At 43.6% G+C, this 19097-nt stretch overlaps 1 protein-coding gene across 2 annotated transcripts in view; it reads left to right on the top strand.

Moving 5' to 3' along the window:
• The window catches only part of snx29 (sorting nexin 29), a 120484-nt gene extending 103643 nt beyond the window's left edge, over positions 1–16841 (top strand). The window contains exons 19-21 of one of the 2 annotated variants that reach the window (XM_064950522.1): positions 1990–2130; positions 8867–9006; positions 14206–16841. In XM_064950522.1, coding sequence (XP_064806594.1) covers positions 1990–2130; positions 8867–9006; positions 14206–14335 — 411 coding nt within the window. In that variant the 3' untranslated portion in view covers positions 14336–16841. Of the gene's footprint in view, positions 1–1989; positions 2131–8866; positions 9007–14205 lie in introns of those variants that run through there. The other variant, XR_010452860.1, reaches the window with a different exon arrangement.
• Positions 16842–19097: the final 2256 nt, after the last annotated feature.

The raw sequence follows: 19097 nt of genomic DNA, 5'->3' as shown, positions 1-19097 counted from the left end.
GTCTTTGTGTGTGTGTGTGTGTGTGTGTGTGTGTGTGTGTGTGTGTGTGTGTGTGTGTGTGTATACAGTGATTCTGTGCATGTATGAATGCCAATCAAATCACACTTTATTTGCCACATGCGCTGAATACAACAAGTGTAGACTTTACCGTGAAATGCTTACTTACAAGCCCTTAACCAACAGTACGTTTCAAGAAGAAGAAAATATTTACCAAGTAGACTAAAATAAAAAGTAACACAACAAGAATAACGAGGCTATATACAGGGGGCACCGGTACCGAGTCAGTGTGCAGGGGTACAGGCTAGTTGAGGTAATCTGTACATGTAAGTGGGGGCGAAGTGGCTATGCATAGATAATAAACAAACAGCAAGTAGCAGCAGTGTACAAGAGGGGGTTTACGTGTCAATGTAAATTGTCCGGTGGCGATTTTTATGAATTGTTCAGCAGTCTAATGGCTTGGGGGTAAAAGCTGTTGAGGAGCCTTTTGGTCCTAGACTTTGCGCTCCGGTACCACTTGCTGTGTGGAAGCAGAGTCTATAACTTGGGTGACTGGAGTCTTTGACAATGTTATGGGCTTTCCTCTGACACCGCCTATTATATAGGTCCTGGATGGCAGGAAACTTGGCCCCAGTGATGTACTGGACCGTACGCACTACCCTCTGTAGCGCCTTATGGTCAGATGCCGAGCAGTTGCCATACCAGGCGGTGATGCAACCGGTCAGGATGCTCTCGATGGTGCAGCTGTAGAACCTTTTGAGGATGTGGGGGCCAATGCCAAATCTTTTCAGTCTCCTGAGGGGAAAAGGTGTTGTCGTGCCCTCTTCACAACGGCCTTTGTATGTTTGGAACATGATAGTTTGTTGGTGATGTGGACACCAAGAACTTGAAACTCTCGACCCGCTCCACTTTGCGTGTGCATGAATACAGTGCGTGTGTGTGTGTGTATGAGTGAGAGAGAATACATTGTGTGTGTGCGCACACGACTACTGTGTGTGAGTGTGCCAGGGGGCAGTTTTCCAAGAGTACTGGTCTTCTTGTGCGGTGTGAGGACTTTAATGTTGGCGCAGGTTGGCCAGCCCTCCCCAGGGCCTCAGTGTCCACCCATTTGCCCCGTTTCATCCTAACGCTTTGATCACAGACACGAACACACACACACACACACACACACACACACACACACACACACACACACACACACACACACACACACACACACACACACACACACACACACACACACACACTTGAAAACTACAATTACGAACAAACAACAGGTTTATCTAAGCTTCAGGCTGTTTAAAATGCTGCCTTTGTTGTTTTCTCTTCATTTCTCTCTGCTCTACAGCGTGTCCCTCACCTTCTCCATACTTTCTGGAGAAAGGTTTTCAAAAAGTTCACAGAAAGTACTGTACTGTATGAGGAAGTACAGAGGTGATAAAGTGATTGCTTGTCACCTCAGATAGGACAACTAAACCCCAATAGACAGGAGCAGTCTGTGCCTCTATAGCTTTGGGATGGGAAGTCTGTTAATTCTAGCGCTACGTTGCTCCACCGTTGTGACACTGTTCTCCAGCTAGGCTTGAGGGAGAGACTATGACGCGTGAAAATGGCATCTCTGTTCTATCCTCGTCTTTCCTTTCCTCCATTTGAAAATAACATCTCTCGCTCTCCCTCCTCGAGTTGTAATTGCCCCTCTTATCCTCCCTTCACAATCCCCAGTGTCTGCCTGCCACAGACCATCAGCAGCTGAACAAAGGAATCCAACGCTCTCCTTTAATGATGCATGAAAATAGCAGTGCACAGGCAGAGAGTGGCCTACTATGTTTTACTGCCATATTGAGAATAGATAGCCTTATTGAGACATTATGGTTGGCTAATTTCCTCCTCTGTAGACTGTGAGCGGTTTTGTAAGAGCAGGATTTGTACCACAGGTATTCTGATTGTGTCGTTGTTTGTGTTGTTGTTGTTTGTGTCTTACCTGTTCCGTAGGTGTACATCCGTATCCTAGACAACGAGTGGAATGTCTACAGACGCTACACGGAATTCCGGACGCTCCACAACCACTTACGCTCACAATTCCCTCAAGTCGGCACCTTCAACTTCCCACCCAAGAAAGCCATAGGGAACAAGGTACGTACGGTCAGGGAAATCGTTGCCTTTTTGTAGTAATCCGGTTTTTACTGTTGGTCACCCTCCTTCAATGTTATTTTAAATGACCTGTAGTCAAATGTATTGAATGTAAATGCATTGTTAAGTCATACATTGTGGTCACTTGTCCATCACTTGAGTCGACAGGCTTGGATGTTAGTTACAGTAGCCCCGGGGCAACATTACCTCTCTCTCTCTGTCTTCATCTCTCCACCACTCTCTCTTTCCTCCCTCTCCTTTCAGCTCCAGTCTGTTTAAGTCTCTGAGTAGAGTTGAGGGGGCTGTGAGTGCTTTTGTTACAGAAGTTGTAGAGTAACTTTGACATGGAAACACAAAGGAGTGCACTAGGCCTGGGGGCAGAGTTTAAAACTAGATAGTGTGAGAGGGTGTTTGGAGCTGACAGTAAAGACGTAGGGACAGAGGGTTCATATAGAGACAGAATTGCGTTGGTAATTGAGTGTGTGTGTGTGTGTGTGTGTGTGTGCGGATATGGGTAGGTGAATGTGTGTGTGTGTGTGTGTGTGTGTGTACATGGGTAGCTGTGCGTAAGCATTTGTGTGTGTAATCAGTGAACCTGCTTACCTGGGGTATGGGCTGTCATGTCACTTTTAATCTCATCATTGTTTCCTCTGATTCTCTCTCCTTCCCTCCCTCTATCCTCTCAGAAGGAACACTTTGTACAGACAAGGCTTAGTTCTTCTCCCTCAGGTGAAGCGCTGGCAAAAAGCCTCCCCCTCTGTCTATCTGATCTCCTCTGACAGAGATGCTGTTATGGAGATGTGTTGTTTAACAGCACTGTAGTCAAACAGATAAACTGTTCTCTTTATTTCACTCACTGGGGACGTACAATATGTTCAGTTTGCTCTCTCTTCATTCAACACAGCATCGTTGCAGCTCGGAAATCTGGAATATCTCCACTGTATATATTCTAAAGGTAGACGCTGGGGATTACATGTTGGAGAGATGTATAGCTAATCTTATAGATGTATAGCTAATCTTGTCTGTTGGCTACAGCATGGGACCGTATATGAAGGGAGCTAATTCTAATAGCCACAATACCCATAGGATGTATCTGCGTTAGCTTGCAGGATCGGGTGTACAGAATGGAATACAGGTAGTGTTGTGTGATGACATTTTAATACATCTCAATTTTGTGATGTCAAGCACCATAACTACCAGTGTATGTAAGAATCACAGCTCAATGTATTACCACGGCAACATTATCTGAGCAGTACTCAGCCTCCTGCTGTCGCTGAGAATCTCCTAACTACATTGACATAGCAACACACACACACACACACACACACACACACACACACACACACACACACACACACACACACCTGCTACTGACAGCCCCAAAACAGCTGATTTGTCAAGGGCTCGGCTGGCAAAACACGCTAAATGTTCCCGAGCGCACCTGTCACATCCGTCCTGATGGACACCATTGCCATGCCTGCGGAAGGAAGAATGATGACATCAAAGGCTGCGACTGTCTGTCTGCTCTGCTCTGCACCCGCTTCCCAGAGTTCAACTGTCAGGGTTTTTCATCTCAGATTCACAGAGAATTCTTATTGCTTTGATGGAGGTTTTTCCTGTCTCTCCAGTTCTCTGTCTCTCTCCGCGTCTTTCCTACCCATGTTCCTTTCATTTGGATCAAATCAGTCAATTTTCAATTGCTGCTTTCCTCTTCCTCCCCTGCTGGGCTGCTTTGTAGAGGCAGTGTTAGGGGGTTCCACCAAATCAGAGCGCTGTTAGAGACTACGGAACTGTGTACTGTCCTACTCTCATCATTTTTTAAACAATATTTGATCTTTCTGATAACAAGATCGTTATGATCTGTAATATCACAGTACTTGGAGGGCTGTTAAAGTCAGGGCTGAATGGCGTTTCACCTTGAGCGACAACAGGAGAGCTAAGTGAATAATTAACCAGTAAACATGGAATCATTTAACAATCCTGTATGTGGTCTTCACATGTAACATTCAATATGCATGTCTAATGCCTTTAATGATGGCAAAGAGACATTGTGGAGGTCTTGTATGAACATTCCTGAGTTACTTGTGAACTTTTATGCATCAGTTGCACGGCGGTTTGTGTGTATAAACGTTTTCATAGGAGCGGTCTTTGAGGAGTTTCTTTGCGTGCCATAATCACAAGTCAATGTGGCGGCCTGATTTCTGTTCTACAGTATCTTGCTGATGTTTTTGTATTTTAGTCTACACTTCCTGTTTGTGACATTAGTTTACAAAACATGGTTAACTATCTTTATAGTTGGCATCTCTTTGTTTATATTATGTATCTTCCAAGCTAAAAATGTTGTGTTTGTGTCATGGCTTGATTGTTGTACCCCTACGGACGATACGTTTCTATTCGCTAAACCCGTCACAAGCTTTGCATTTGAGTTCCATTGCAAACAACTCCTTTGAACCTCACAAATCTGTTCATGCCCTACCCATGATCCTTTGCTGGAGCTGTGTTGGCCTACTTTGAGCTCTAGTCGCTTTGCTTCCTTCCTCTGTCAGGACTACTCACGTCTGTATCACCGCTTGGAATGGGCATGGCCGTGCTTTTGGGTTGCAAGACGTTCTTGTTAAATGCCCACCTATCCTCCCCTACCAACCTCCCTCCTATCGCTTCTGCTTTAAGAAACCTACTGTCTTAATCTGTGATTGAAATTCACTGTATACAAAAATCGTTTGCCCGTCACAAATTTCCAATAAGATATTTGTGTCTATTTTACAATAATCTGTGATACTGAGTTGGTCATACTGTTCCCTCTGATCTTGAGATTTGTCCTCTGTCTCACTTTGACTGTGTGGTTCACTTGTGTCGCCATGCTCTCAACGTCTGTACACACACGTGGATAGACATGCCCGTGTGTATCTGTCTGAGTTGCCTTGTAAATTGATGTAACATGCCTCATAGCGCACAGGTGTAGCCAGTGGCGATCCTATCTATAGTAATATCTCCCTGTGTCTGTGCCTTCAGTGTTGTGTTGATATCCATGTCTACCCGAGTGTGTCCCTGTCTTATAGTGAGTTAAATCACAGTAACATGCCTCATATACAGTAGCAGGCAGGTGAACGCTGGTGGGATAAGAATAGTTCATGTCTTTATATGTGTACATATAAACATACACCTCCATAGTGTCATCTCTGTGTTGATGTCTATGTGTGGGGAGTGTATGTGAGTCCATGTCGTATAGTGAGATGTACTATACTAAAATTAGTCATCTGGAACAGACAGGTTAGAGACGGTGGCAAACAAAGAACAAACTATCTGTGTCTCTACGCTACTGTCATACGCGTGTGTGCGTCCGTCCGTCAGTGGGCTGTAGCAGGTTTGCCTTGAAACAGCAGGCGAGGATGGTAGCTATAAGTAGAGCTGTACAACAAAATCGTCAGTTTTCGTATCCAAGGTGTAAGCAGTTTTGATGTTGATGTGGCATTACTTTGTGTAACTGAACACCAGCTGTTCATATCTTTTAATATACTGTTCAATCGGGGTGTTGCCTGTGTTTGTTTTACTAACCAGAGTTGAGTGTGATGATGTCACTCAATGTAGAGTAAAACACTCAAAAACATTTAAAACCATGCCCATTATTATCATATTTACCAGCATGCACTACTGCAGGTGAATACAACTCAGGAGTTTCAGAACACTGTCTTTGGGAGAAACTAGGCCATCAAAGTAACGCCTTATGATAGATATATATACAGTACCAGGCAAAAGTTTGGACACACCTACTAATTCAATGGTTTTTCTTTATTTTTACTATTTTCTAAGTTGTAGAACAATAGTGAAGACATCCAAACTACAATATCACATATGGAATCATGTAGTAACCAAAAAAGTGTTAAAATCCAAATAGGGGCCTCCCGGGTGGCTCAGTGGTCTAAGGCACTGCATGGCAGCGCTAGCTGTGCCACCAGAGACCCTGGGTTCAAGCCCAGGCTCTGTTGGAGCCGGCCGCGACCGGGAGGTCCATGGGGCAACGCACAATCGTGTGTGTTTTTTCATGTTATTTGTAACTGATTTTGTACACAATGTTTCTGCCACCTTGTCTTATGACCGAAAAGAGCTTTTAGATAACAGAACAACGATTACTCACCCCGTACTGGAGGGGAAGGATTTACTTCAGACGCCCGACAAGGCCCTGATCCCCGTCATTCGCAGGAGAAAGAGACTAAGATTTTGCCGACGAAGGTCTGGGTACCTTGTAAGGATCAGATGACGATTGGGTAATCTGCCTTTGCAATCGGTCCTATTAGCCAACATACAATCATTGGATAATAAAAGAGACGCGCTACGAGCACGTATATCCTCCCAACAGGACATTAAAAACTGTAATATCTTATGTTTCACCGAGTCGGGGCTGAACGACAACATGAATAACATACAGCTGGCAGGTTTCAAGATTTTTCGTCAGGATAGAACAGCGGCCTCGGGTAAGACAAGTGGTGGCTATCTATGTATATCGGTAAACAACCCCTGGTGCACAAAATCTAAGGAAGTCTCAAGGTTATGAATTCCTGAGGTAGAGTATCTCATGATAAGCTGTAGACAACACTATTTACCAAGAGAGTTTTCATCTATATTCTTCGTAGCTGTCTATTTACCACCACAAACCAATGCTGGCACTAAGACCGCACTCAGTATACGGCCATAAGCAAACAGGAAAACGCTCATTCAGAGGCGGCGCTCCTAGTGGCCGGGGACTTTAATGCAGGGAAACTTAAATCTGTTTTACCTCATTTCTACCAGCATGACAAATGTGCAACCAGAGGGAAAAAAACTCTAGACCACCTTTACTCCACACACAGAGACGCGTACCCTCCATTTGGAAAATCTGACCATAACTGTGTCCTCCCGATTCCTGCTTACAAGCAAAAACTAAAGCAGAAAGTACCAGTGACTCGGTCAATAAGAAAGTTGTCAGATGAAGCAGATGCTAAGCTACAGGACTGTTTTCCTAGCACAGACTGTTCCAGGATTCTTCCGTTGGCATTGAGGAGTACACCACATCAGTCACTGGCTTCATCAATAAGTATGTCGATGACGTCATCCCCACAGTGACCGTACGTACATACAACCATAAGCCATGGATTACAGGCAACATCCGTACTGAGCTAAAGGGTAGAGCTGCCGCTTTCAAGGAGCGGGACTCTAACCTGGAAGCTTATAAGACATCCAGCTATGCCCTCCGACGAACCATCAAACAGGCAAAGCCTCAATACAGGAAAAAGATGAAATCGTACTACACTGGCTCCGACGCTCGTCGGATGTGATAGGGCTTGCAATCTATTACAGACTACAAACGGAGGTCCCGCCGCGAGCTGCCCAGTGCAACAAGCCTACCAGACTAGCTAAATTATTTCTATGCTCACTTCAAGGCAACTAACACTGAAACATGCACGAGAGCATCAACTGTTCCGGACAACTGTGTGATCACACTCTCCTTAGCCGACGTGAGTAAGGTCAATATTCACAAGGCCGCAGGGCCAGACGGATTGCCAGGACGTGTACTCTGAGCATGCGCGGTCCAACTGGCAAGTGTCTTCACTGACATTTTCAACCTGTCCCTGATTGAATCTATAATACCAACATGTTTCAAGCAGACCACCATAGTCCCTGTGCCCAAGAACACTAAGGTAACCTGCCTAAATGACTACCGACCCGTAGCACTCAGGTCTGTAGCCATGAAGTGCTTTGGCTGTCCCACTCTGTTGCACAAGCAAAACTCTGCGAACACCCAGCTATCCACTGACGCGATGTTATCTTTCTCGCTCATTTTTCTAAATAAAAGCCTGAAACTATGTCTAAAGACTGTTGACACCTTGAGGAAGCCATAGGAAAAGGTATCTGGTTGATATCCCTTTAAATGGAGGCAATGCATCCAATGGAACAGAGAGCTTTCATGAAAAACAGCACTTCCTGGTTTGATTTTCCTCAAGTTTTCGCCTGCAATATCAGTTCTGTTATCCTCACAGACAATATTTTGACAGTTTTGGAAACTTTAGACTGTTTTCTATCATAATCTGACAATTATATGCATATTCTAGTTTCTGCGCCTGAGAAATAGGCAGTTTCAAATGGGTATGTTTTTTAGCCAAAAACTCAAATCCTGCCCCCTACACTCAAGAAGTTAAATTCACAGTATCTTTGAACACCATAGCAGTGTACCTTTCACCCTGAGTTGTAAAATGTAAATGCCACTGGTGTTGAAAAGTATCAGTTGGACAACACTCAGAGTTGTCGTCACCTACTGTAATAATATCTACACCATTGGAGTAAGGAAAAGGACAATATGACAGTGTTAAAAGAGCAACGCTTTGAAAAGTGTTAATTTAACATTTTTCTGATGGTTCTTATATATAAACTTCAAAAGTGTTACATTGTACACCCACAGTTTTCAATTGATTGATTGGAATTTTGACATCCACAGAGCATAGGGGCTAGAGACAAGGACTGAGAGAGGCTCAGTGTGTCACTGAGTGAGAGTGAGAGAGACAGAGAAAGGGAGGTGTTACATTTCCATGCAAACAAACCATTAAATGAGACATGGCAGCTGGGACCTTATCTAATCTGACAGCTGGCATCATTCTCCACCCACTTACCCTACACACTTATCTATAACTCCTACCTGTACTTTCCCTCTCATTCTGTATGGTACAGTTTTAATGTCTCCCTTGCCTCTGTCCTCTCTTCTCCTTAGGATGCCAAGTTTGTAGAGGAGCGTAGGAAACAGCTCCAGTCGTACCTGAGGATGGTGTTGAACAAGCTGATCCAGACCCTGCCAGAGTTCTCTGCTAAACCCACCAAGGAGACCCTGCTGCAGCTGCTGCCCTTCTGCCAGTGAGTGACCCCACTCTCTCTGTGTGTGTGTGTGTGTGTGTGTGTGTGTGTGTGTGTGTGTGTGTGTGTGTGTGTGTGTGTGTGTGTGTGTGTGTGTGTGTGTGTGTGTGTGTGTGTGTGTGTGTGTGTGTGTGTGTACATGCGTCAGAGTGTGCAATGTCAGACGGGGAAAACACGCATTTCACAAAGTGCTTCATAATAATACATTGCCTGGCACAGCTGTGTGCGTGTGTGATAGCTAATGCAAATTGTTTTGTGAACACCTTGAAAGTGACTTCTTGTGCCAGCTCAGTCATAGCATCCAGTCATTTCCTGCATCATTCACACCAATTGATGCTGTGACCACTCGGTGAGCACGACCAATCACAGATCCCAACAAGAATTCTGTCCTGTAGCAGCTGATAGTCATAACACAGAGGTTCTAAAACGCTGAGATAAAATTATCAAATAAAATTTGATTAGTCACATGCGCCGAATACAACAGGTTGTAGACCTTACTGTGAAATGCTAACTTACAAGCCCTTAACCAACAATGCAGTTAAGAAAATAGAGTTAAGAAAATATTTACTAAATAAACTAAAGTTTAAAAAAAAATACAAAATGATATACAGGGGGTACCGATTCTGAGTCACTGTTCGGTGGTACATGTTAGTCGAGGTAATTTGTACATGTAGGGGTAAAGTGACTATGCATAGATAATAAACAGCAAGTAGCAGCAGTGTAAAAACAAAGGGTGGGTGGGTGTCAATACAAATAGTCTGGGTGGAAATTTGATTAATTGTTCAGCAGTCTTATGGCTTGGGGGTAGAAGCTGGTAAGGAGCCTTTTGGACCTAGAATTGGCACTCCGGTACTGCTTGCCATGCGGTAGCAGAGAGAACAGTCTATGACTCTGGTGACTGGAGTCTTTGACCACCTATTATATAGGTCCCGGATGGCAGGAAGCTTGGCCCCAGTGATTTACTGGGCTGTACGCACTACCCTCTGTAGTGCCTTACGGTCGGATGTCGAGCAGTTGCCATACCAGGCGGTGATGCAACCAATTAGGATGCTCTCAATGGTGCAGCTGTAGAACTTTTTGCGGATCTGGGGACCCATGCCAAATCTTTTCAGTCTCCTGAGGGGGGAAAGGTGTTGTCGTGCCCTCTTCACGACTTTCTTGGTGTGTTTGGACCATGATATTTTGTTGGTGATGTGGACACCAAGGAACTTAAAACTCTCAACCCGCTCCATTACAGCCCCGTCGATGTGAATGGGGGCGTGTCCGGCACTCCTTTTCCTGTAGTCCATGATAATATCCTTTGTCTTGCTCACGTTGAGGGAGAGATTGTTGTCCTGTCACCACACTGCCAGGTCTCTGACGACCTCCCTATAGGCTGTCTCATCGTTGTCGGTGATCAGGCCTATCACCGTTGTGTCATCTGCAAACTTAATGATGGTGTTGGATTCATGCCTGGCCACACAGTTATGGGTGAACAGGGAGTACAGGAGGGGACTAAGCACGCATCCCTAAGGGGCCCCTGTGTTGGGGATTAGAGTGGCAGATGTTTTGTTGCCTACCCTTACCACCTGGGGGGCGGGCCGTCAGGAAGTCCAGGATCCAGTTGTAGAGGGAGGTCTTGTCCCTGGGCCCATAGCTTAGTGATGAGCTTTGTGGGCACTATGTTGAACGCTGAGCTGAAGTCAATGAACAGCATTCTCACATAGGTGTTCCTTTTCTCCAGGTGGGAAAAGGCAGTGTGGAGTATGATTGAGATTGTGTCTTCTGTTCTGATCTGTTTGTGCTGTATGCAAATTGAAGTGGGTCTAGGGTTTCCGGAATGATGGTGTTTGATGTGAGCCATGACCAGCCTTTCAAAGCACTTCATGGCTACTGACGTGAATGCTACGGGTCGGTAGTCATTTAGGCAGGTTATCTTCGCTTACTTGGTCACAGGGACTATAGTGGGTATTACATACTCTGGTCAGGGAGAGGTTGAAAATGTCAGTGAAAACACTTGCCAGTTGGTCCGCGCATGCTCAGAGTACACGTCCTGGTAATCCGTCTGGCCCCATAACCTGGTGAATGTTGACCTGTTTAAAGGTCTTGCTCACATCGGCTACGGAGAGCGTGATCACACAGTTGTCTGGAACAGCTGGTGCTCTCATGCATGCTTTAGTGTTACTTGCCTCAAAGCAAGCATAAAAGGCATTTAGCCCGTCTGATAGGCTCACGTCACTCGGCAGCATACGGCTGGGTTCCGTTTGTAGTCCGTAATAGTTTGCACGCCCTGCCACATCCGACTGGTGTCAGAGCCGGTGTAGTAGGATTCAATCTTAGTCCTGTATTGACGCTTTGCCTGTTTGATGATTCGTCTGAGGGCATAGCAGGATTTTTTATAAGCGTCCGGATTACTTTCCCGCTCCTTGAAAGCGGCAGCTCTAGCCTTTAGTTTGGTGTGAATGTTGCCTGTTATACATGGCTTCTGGTTGGGAAATGTATGTACGGTCACTGTGGGGGGAACGTCATCGATGCACTTATAGATGAAGCTGGTGACGGAGGTGGTATATTCCCCAATGCCATTTGATGAATCCTGGAACATATTCCAGTCTGTGCTAGGAAAACAGTCCTGTAGCGTAGCATCCGCATCGTCTGACCACTTCCGTATTAAGCGATTCACTGGTACTTCCTGCTTCAGTTTTTGCTTGTAAGCAGGAATCAGAACGGTAGAAATATGGTCAGATTTTCCAAATGGAGGGTGAGGGAGAGTTTTGTACGCGTCTCTGTGTGTGGAGTAAAGGTGGTCTAGAGTTTTTTCCCTCTGGTTGCACATTTGTCATGCTGGTAGAAATGAGGTAAAACAGATTTAAGTTTCCCTGCATTAAAGTCCACAGCCACTAGGAGTGCCTCTTCTGGATGAGCATTTTCTTGTTTGCTTATGGCCTTATACAGCTCGTTGAGTGCGGTCTTCGTGCAAGCGTCGGTTTGTGGTGGTAAATAGACGGCTACAAAAAATATAGATGAAAACTCTTGGTAGATAGTGTGGTCTACAGCTTATCATGAGGTACTCTACCTCAGGCGAGCAATACCTCGAGTCTACCTTAATATTAGACTTTGTGCACCAGCTGTTATTGACAAATAGACACACACACCCACCCCTCGTCTTACCAGACGTAGCTTCTCTGTTTTTCCGATGCACGGAAAACCCTGCCAACTGTATATTATCCGTGTCATCGTTCAGTCACGACTCAGTAATACGATATTACAGTTTTTAATGTCCTGTTGGTATGATAGTCTCGAACGGAACTCATCAAGTTTATTCTCCAGTAATTGCACGTTGGTATCAAGTATGAAGGTAAGACCCAGATGCAGACCACGTCAAATAAACAATAGTTTAATGATCCAATAGTCAGGTGTCAGTAAACCAGAGGTGAGGCAACGGTACCGGACGTGAGGCTCAGGATAAGCAGCGGTAAAAAATCCAGTGGGGGGCAAAGGTACAGGTTGGTAGTGTGAGGGAAAAATGATGTATTCACTTTATTTATTGGATATGTAACAATTATTTACTTAAACAGTAAGATATGTCTGTCCTGCTAATGCTGAGTGTTATGGTGTCCACTCTAGCTTCCTGCAGCTAGTCTGGGTGTCGTAGACATTGATTGACCTGGTGATAAAACCGACAGCTGGCATTCCAGTGACAGGATGTGGGGTGATTGTGACTGAGATAGAGAGGAGTAGAACAAAGGCCTCAGTGGTTCTTAGACATCCTGGCTTCTAGGAAATTAGGCCAGAGTTGGGGGTCAAGATAACGCCAGGGGCAGATAAAGACAGGATGAGCCCAAACTATATGGGAAGGGTGGAGCCAGCCATGGTTGAAGCATTTTTAGGATTGGTATATAAAGACACAGTATTCTCTGTATGGTTCAAGAACTCGGTCCGACAGTCAAGACTTCTGGGCTGATGGCTTCATTATGCCAATAATTAATCGATATTAAGTAAAGATGATTGTTTGAAGAAAGGACCAAGTCTCTCTCAGTACTGGATTTCCACAACATTCTTGGCGACGAGGAGGTGATCTGCAACCTGTTGACCGCTCCTGAAGATCTGGGTAAACTGTGCACAGGAGATCAGAAATTGAGATCTCAGGGTGATTCATGTTTATTATTGAGCAGCTGGACCTGCCTATGATCTGAGAGGTAGCGGTCGCCTGTGGATACCAGTACTGAATTTGAATTTCCACGACAGTAAGCAGGCTCAGGGTCAGGCAGAGTGGTCAGGCAGGCGAGGGTCAAAATCAGGAGGGCGAGAAAAGAGAGACTGGGAAAAAGCAGGAGCTGAGAAACAAAACGCTGGTTGACTCGACAAACAAGACGAACTGGGAACGGACAAACAGAGAACACGGGATAATGGGCGATACCTGGAGGGGGGGTGGAGACAATCACAAGGACAGGTGAAACAGATCAGGGTGTGACAGTTGGCTAATAGAATGGATGGTAGAGGCGGGTTACCCACTAATTCTCACAAGGCATCCTGATCTCCGCCACATGTATTTCTTTCTTTTCTTCATGTGAATGACGGGGGTTTGGGCCGTGTCTGGGAACATTATATCCTTTGAGTCTGACTCATAAAAAATACAAAATAATCTTTGTCCAGTTTGAGGTGAGTAATCGCTGTTCTGATATCCAGAAGCTCTTTTCGGTCTTAGGAGACGGTAGCATCAACAAAATAAGTTATAAACAATGCGTAAAAAAATACACAAAATAGCACAATTGGTTAGGAGCCCGTAAAACGGCAGCCATCCCCTCCGGTGCCATTCTTCTGCTGAATAAAGAGCTGAGTTGATGATATCTACATTAACAGTAGAGCTGTCTTAGCCATTGATGACTCATCCAAAATGGTGACCTTTCTTTTATGAATGACTGAGTGGGCACCTGGTTAGAACGGGGGCTGAGATGAAGAGAGAGATTAGAACCTGATTCTTCAAAAGCTTCACTTGTCATCACTCCTTTCTTGGGAGGTGACTCGGTCTCACCTCATCCCAAAAGTGTCGCCCTTAGTGTCAGCAGCCAGCGTTCTGCCGAAAATGGCACATTCAAAGGAACACAGTTCATGTTCCAGCCTCAAGTTCTGGTTGGTGCCAAGAATAAAATAAAAACCCTAAGTGGCATTACTAACCTCTGGTTTCCTTTGCTGAATTCTTGACCTTTTGTCTCCTCCCAGGGACACACCAGTGGCCAGCGAGGGGAGCAGTAAGACAGCCCGGTCCAAAGCCTCGTCACGCTTCCCCAGACTGGGTTGCAACCACAACCAGGAGGGCCGCAACCCAGAGCCCCAGAGCGGCGACCTCTAACCTCTACCCTCTACACTCTGACTTTTTACCTTTTCTTTGATTTGCTGATACTGAGGGGTACTTCCTGCTCCTGGACTAACTCAGAGCCTGAGAGAGAGACGGACAGTGGAGGTTATGGAAGGGAGAGGCAACAGCAGGGCCATTTATCCTCTATTTCTGAGAACCCCAGAGGCTAACTATGCCTGCTCTCCTGAATGGAGGATTCACTCAAAGACCACACATGGACTAACTGGGCCTCTGACAAACATTAAAACAAGTTGGGAGGAATGTTTCCTGATTTTACTCAGTTTTGTAGTGAAACTGTATCATAGTCATGGTACCTACAGTGTTTTCTAGCTTTTTTGCATTGAGGTGTGGGGACAGAGAAAAGTGTTCTTCAAACAAAACTAACAGGTGTTTTCTTGGTCATTGTCAGCATTTTGGTGCCATTTTTTTGTTTTGACATCATCCCTTTACCTAACATTAACCAAGGCAATGAGCATTCATCTTTTATATTGATTTTGCCAATCTGTTACCATACGATAATGTGCACAATTGCATATTCCCTCACACAATTTAAGGACTTTTAATACAAATATTACTGCTGGACTGATTATCCAGACGTCCCAATGATTGTGGACTGAATGTGACTTAGCAGGAGACTTAACAGTAAATAGATCATAGATTAATGTCTTACAGTTGGGTAACACTTGAAGAGAAGCCGCTTGATCAAGTGCATGAAAAGTCATTTATAGATGCAGTTTGTACACTGCTTTAACTTGTATGAAATAGAAATCCTAAATACATACATATTACTCAAGTATAGAGATTACTTCAGGGGAAAAAATAAGAGATTGCATGTGGTGGAAGTTGTACTTGTGACCGCCCCCCAGTCAGCTGTCCAATCAGAACTGTTAAAATGAGATTTAAACAGGAAGATGCAGATGATAACGCACTGGGGAAGACTGTAAATCAGTATGCACACATCAATAATAGGAGCCAATTATGAAATGATTACCAATCTTATTTTGAAACATAATTATAAAATATTAATGATAAACAACAATTATTTATTTTTACATTCACACAGACAAACAGCACTGCTGTTACATATTGTTTGTTAAACTTGAAATGGAGAAACAGGACCCTGGTTCTATTCATAACAAAGCACTTCAATTGATCTAGCTGTTCTTTCTACTCCGGCATTAAGTGATGTTGTCGTTGCCACTTCTACAGGACCGCTACTAAGGTTCATTTCCTGTTTGTGTGTCATGGCTAGGACCAGGAGTTTTTCCCCAGATCATGTGACCTGACCAGGAGAAACTCTGGACCCTAGTTGTAGGCTGTAACTAGAGCCTAGAGTGTTTCCTGGTCATTTCACGACTAGAGCCCAAAGTGTTGCCCTATCAGGTCACATGGTCAGGAGAAAGAAAAACTCCTGGCCCTCCACAACGCTCCTGTCTTTGGAGGGCTTCTCTTGTACCTTCTGTCCTACCCTTTAGCCTAACAGTCTGCCTTAAAAGACAGTGGCACAGAGAGACTAATGAATAAAGGGGTTTATACTGTACATACATACCAATGGTGTTGTTATTGTGGTATTCTACATCTGGAAGTCCAAAGCAGGAACGAATCTGTGACAATATTGGTTCTTGATGATTCATTAAGGGCATGAACATTATGTAAATTAATTGGATCAATGTATTTTTGAGGGGGGTATTTTAACAGGATCCCCATTAGCTGTTGCAAAAGCAGCAGCAACTCTTCCTGGGGTCCACACAAAACATGAAACATGACATAATACAGAACATTAATAGACAAGAACAGAACTACATCCATTTTTAAACAGAAAGGCACATGTAGCCTACACATCCATACATACACACAAACTATCTAGGTCAAATGTCTTGCCTAGTTAAATAAAGGCTAGATAAAGACATCAACGTATATACAGTATGTTGAGTGCCTTCAGAAAGTATTCACACCCCTTGACTTTTTCCACATGTTGATGTGTTATAAAGCAGGATTAAAATCGATTTCATTGTAATTGTTTGTCAACAATCTACACAAAATACTCGAATAGTGAATGTGGAAGAAAAATTATATATTTTTTTTACGATATGAAAAATAAAACACTAATATATCTTAATTAAATAAGTATTCAACCCCCTGAGTCAATACATGTTAGAATCATCTTTGGCAGTCCTTAACGATTACAAGCGTACCCATAACATGCTGCAGCCACCACCACTATGCTTGAAAATATGGAGAGTGGTACTCAGCAATGTGTTGTATTGGACTTGTCCCAAACATAACACTTTGTATTCAGGACAAAAAGTCAATTGCTTTGCCACATTTTTTGCAGTATTACTTTAGGCCTTGTTGCAAACAGGATGCATGTTTTTGAATATCTTTCCTTCCTTTCCACTCTGTCATTTAGGTTAGTATTGTGGAGTACCTACACTGTTGTAGATCCATCCTCAGTTTTCTCCTATCACAGCCATTAAACTTTGTATGTGTTTTAAAGTCACCATTGGCCTCATGGTGAAATCCCTGAGTGGTTTCCTTCCTCTCCGGCAACGGAGTTAGAAAGGATGCCTGTATCTTTGTAGTGACTGGGTGTGTTAATACACCATCCAAAGTTTAATTAATAACTTCATGCTCGATTCAATGTCTGCTTCTACAGTGCCTTGCGAAAGTATTCGGCCCTCTTGAACTGTGTGACGTTTTGCCACATTTCAGGCTTCAAACATAAAGATATAAAACTGTATTTTTTTGTGAAGAATCAACAACAAGTGGGACACAATCATGAAGTGGAACGACATTTATTGGATATTTCAAACTTTTTTAACATATCAAAAACTGAAAAATTGGGCGTGCAAAATTATTCAGCCCCCTTAAGTTAATACTTTGTAGCGCCACCTTTTGCTGCGATTACAGCTGTAAGTCGCTTGGGGTATGTCTCTATCAGTTTTGCACATCGAGAGACTGAAATTTTTTCCCATTCCTCCTTGCAAAACAGCTCGAGCTCAGTGAGGTTGGATGGAGAGCATTTGTGAACAGCAGTTTTCAGTTCTTTCCACAGATTCTCGATAGGATTCAGGTCCGGACTTTGACTTGGCCATTCTAACACCTGGATATTTTTATTTTTGAACCATTCCACTGTAGATTTTGCTTTATGTTTTGGATCATTGTCTTGTTGGAAGACAAATCTCCGTCCCAGTCTCAGGTCTTTTGCAGACGCCATCAGGTTTTCTTCCAGAATGGTCCTGTATTTGGCTCCATCCATCTTCCCATCAATTTTAACCATCTTCCCTGTCCCTGCTGAAGAAACGCAGCCCCAAACCATGATGCTGCCACCACCATGTTTGACAGTGGGGATGGTGTGTTCAGGGTGATGAGCTGTGTTGCTTTTACACCAAACATAACGTTTTGCATTGTTGCCAAAAAGTTCAATTTTGGTTTCATCTGACCAGAGCACCTTCTTCCACATGTTTGGTGTGTCTCCCAGGTGGCTTGTGGCAAACTTTAAACAACACTTTTTATGGATATCTTTAAGAAATGGCTTTCTTCTTGCCACTCTTCCATGAAGGCCAGATTTGTGCAATATACGACTGATTGTTGTCCTATGGAGGACAGAGTCTCCCACCTCAGCTGTAGATCTCTGCAGTTCATCCAGAGTGATCATGGGCCTCTTGGCTGCATCTCTGATCAGTCTTCTCCTTGTATGAGCTGAAAGTTTAGAGGGACGGCCAGGTCTTGGTAGAATTGCAGTGGTCTGATACTCCTTCCATTTCAATATTATCGCTTGCACAGTGCTCCTTGGGATGTTTACAGCTTGGGAAATCTTTTTGTATCCAAATCCGGCTTTTAACTTCTTCACGACAGTATCTCGGACCTGCCTGGTGTGTTCCTTGTTCTTCATGATGCTCTCTGCGCTTTTAACGGACCTCTGAGACTATCACAGTGCAGGTGCATTTATACGGAGACTTGATTACACACAGGTGGATTGTATTTATCATCATTAGTCATTTAGGTCAACATTGGATCATTCAGAGATCCTCACTGAACTTCTGGAGAGAGTTTGCTGCACTGAAAGTAAAGGGGCTGAATAATTTTGCACATCCAATTTTTCAGTTTTTGATTTGTTAAAAAAGTTTGAAATATCCAATAAATGTCGTTCCACTTCATGATTGTGTCCCACTTGTTGTTGATTCTTCACAAAAAAAAATACAGTTTTATATCTTTATGTTTGAAGCCTGAAATGTGGCAAAAGGTCGCAAAGTTCAAGGGGGCCAAATACTTTCGCAAGGCACTGTATTTATTTATTTTATCTACCAATAGGTGCCTTCTTTGCGAGGCATTGGAAAACCTCCCTGGTCTTTGTGGTTGAATTTGTGTTTGAAAATAACTGCTCGACTGAGGGACTTTGCAGATACAGTGCCTTGACTAATATTGGAACCCTTGGTAAATATGAGTAAAACTAGCAGTGAAATGTTTCTTTATTGTTTATCCTCATTCAAAACATTCACAAAAATCAAACCTTTAATTAAAGTAAAATAATTTAAAGAAAAAATAAATTCTTATCATAAAACAAATATTTTTCTCAAATATACAGTTGAAGTCGGAAGTTTACATACACCTCAGCCAAATACATTTAAACTCAGTTTTTCACAATTCCTGACATTTAATCCTTGTAAAAATTCCCTGTCTTAGGTCAGTTAGGATCACCACTTTATTTTAAGAATGTGAAATGTCAGAATAATGATTTATTTCAGCTTTTATT

This window comes from Oncorhynchus masou, chromosome 31, assembly GCF_036934945.1.
Source record: "Oncorhynchus masou masou isolate Uvic2021 chromosome 31, UVic_Omas_1.1, whole genome shotgun sequence".
Taxonomy (NCBI): domain Eukaryota; kingdom Metazoa; phylum Chordata; class Actinopteri; order Salmoniformes; family Salmonidae; genus Oncorhynchus; species Oncorhynchus masou.
The sequence above is the reverse complement of the archived record's forward strand: the minus strand, read 5'-3'. Positions and strand labels throughout refer to the sequence as shown.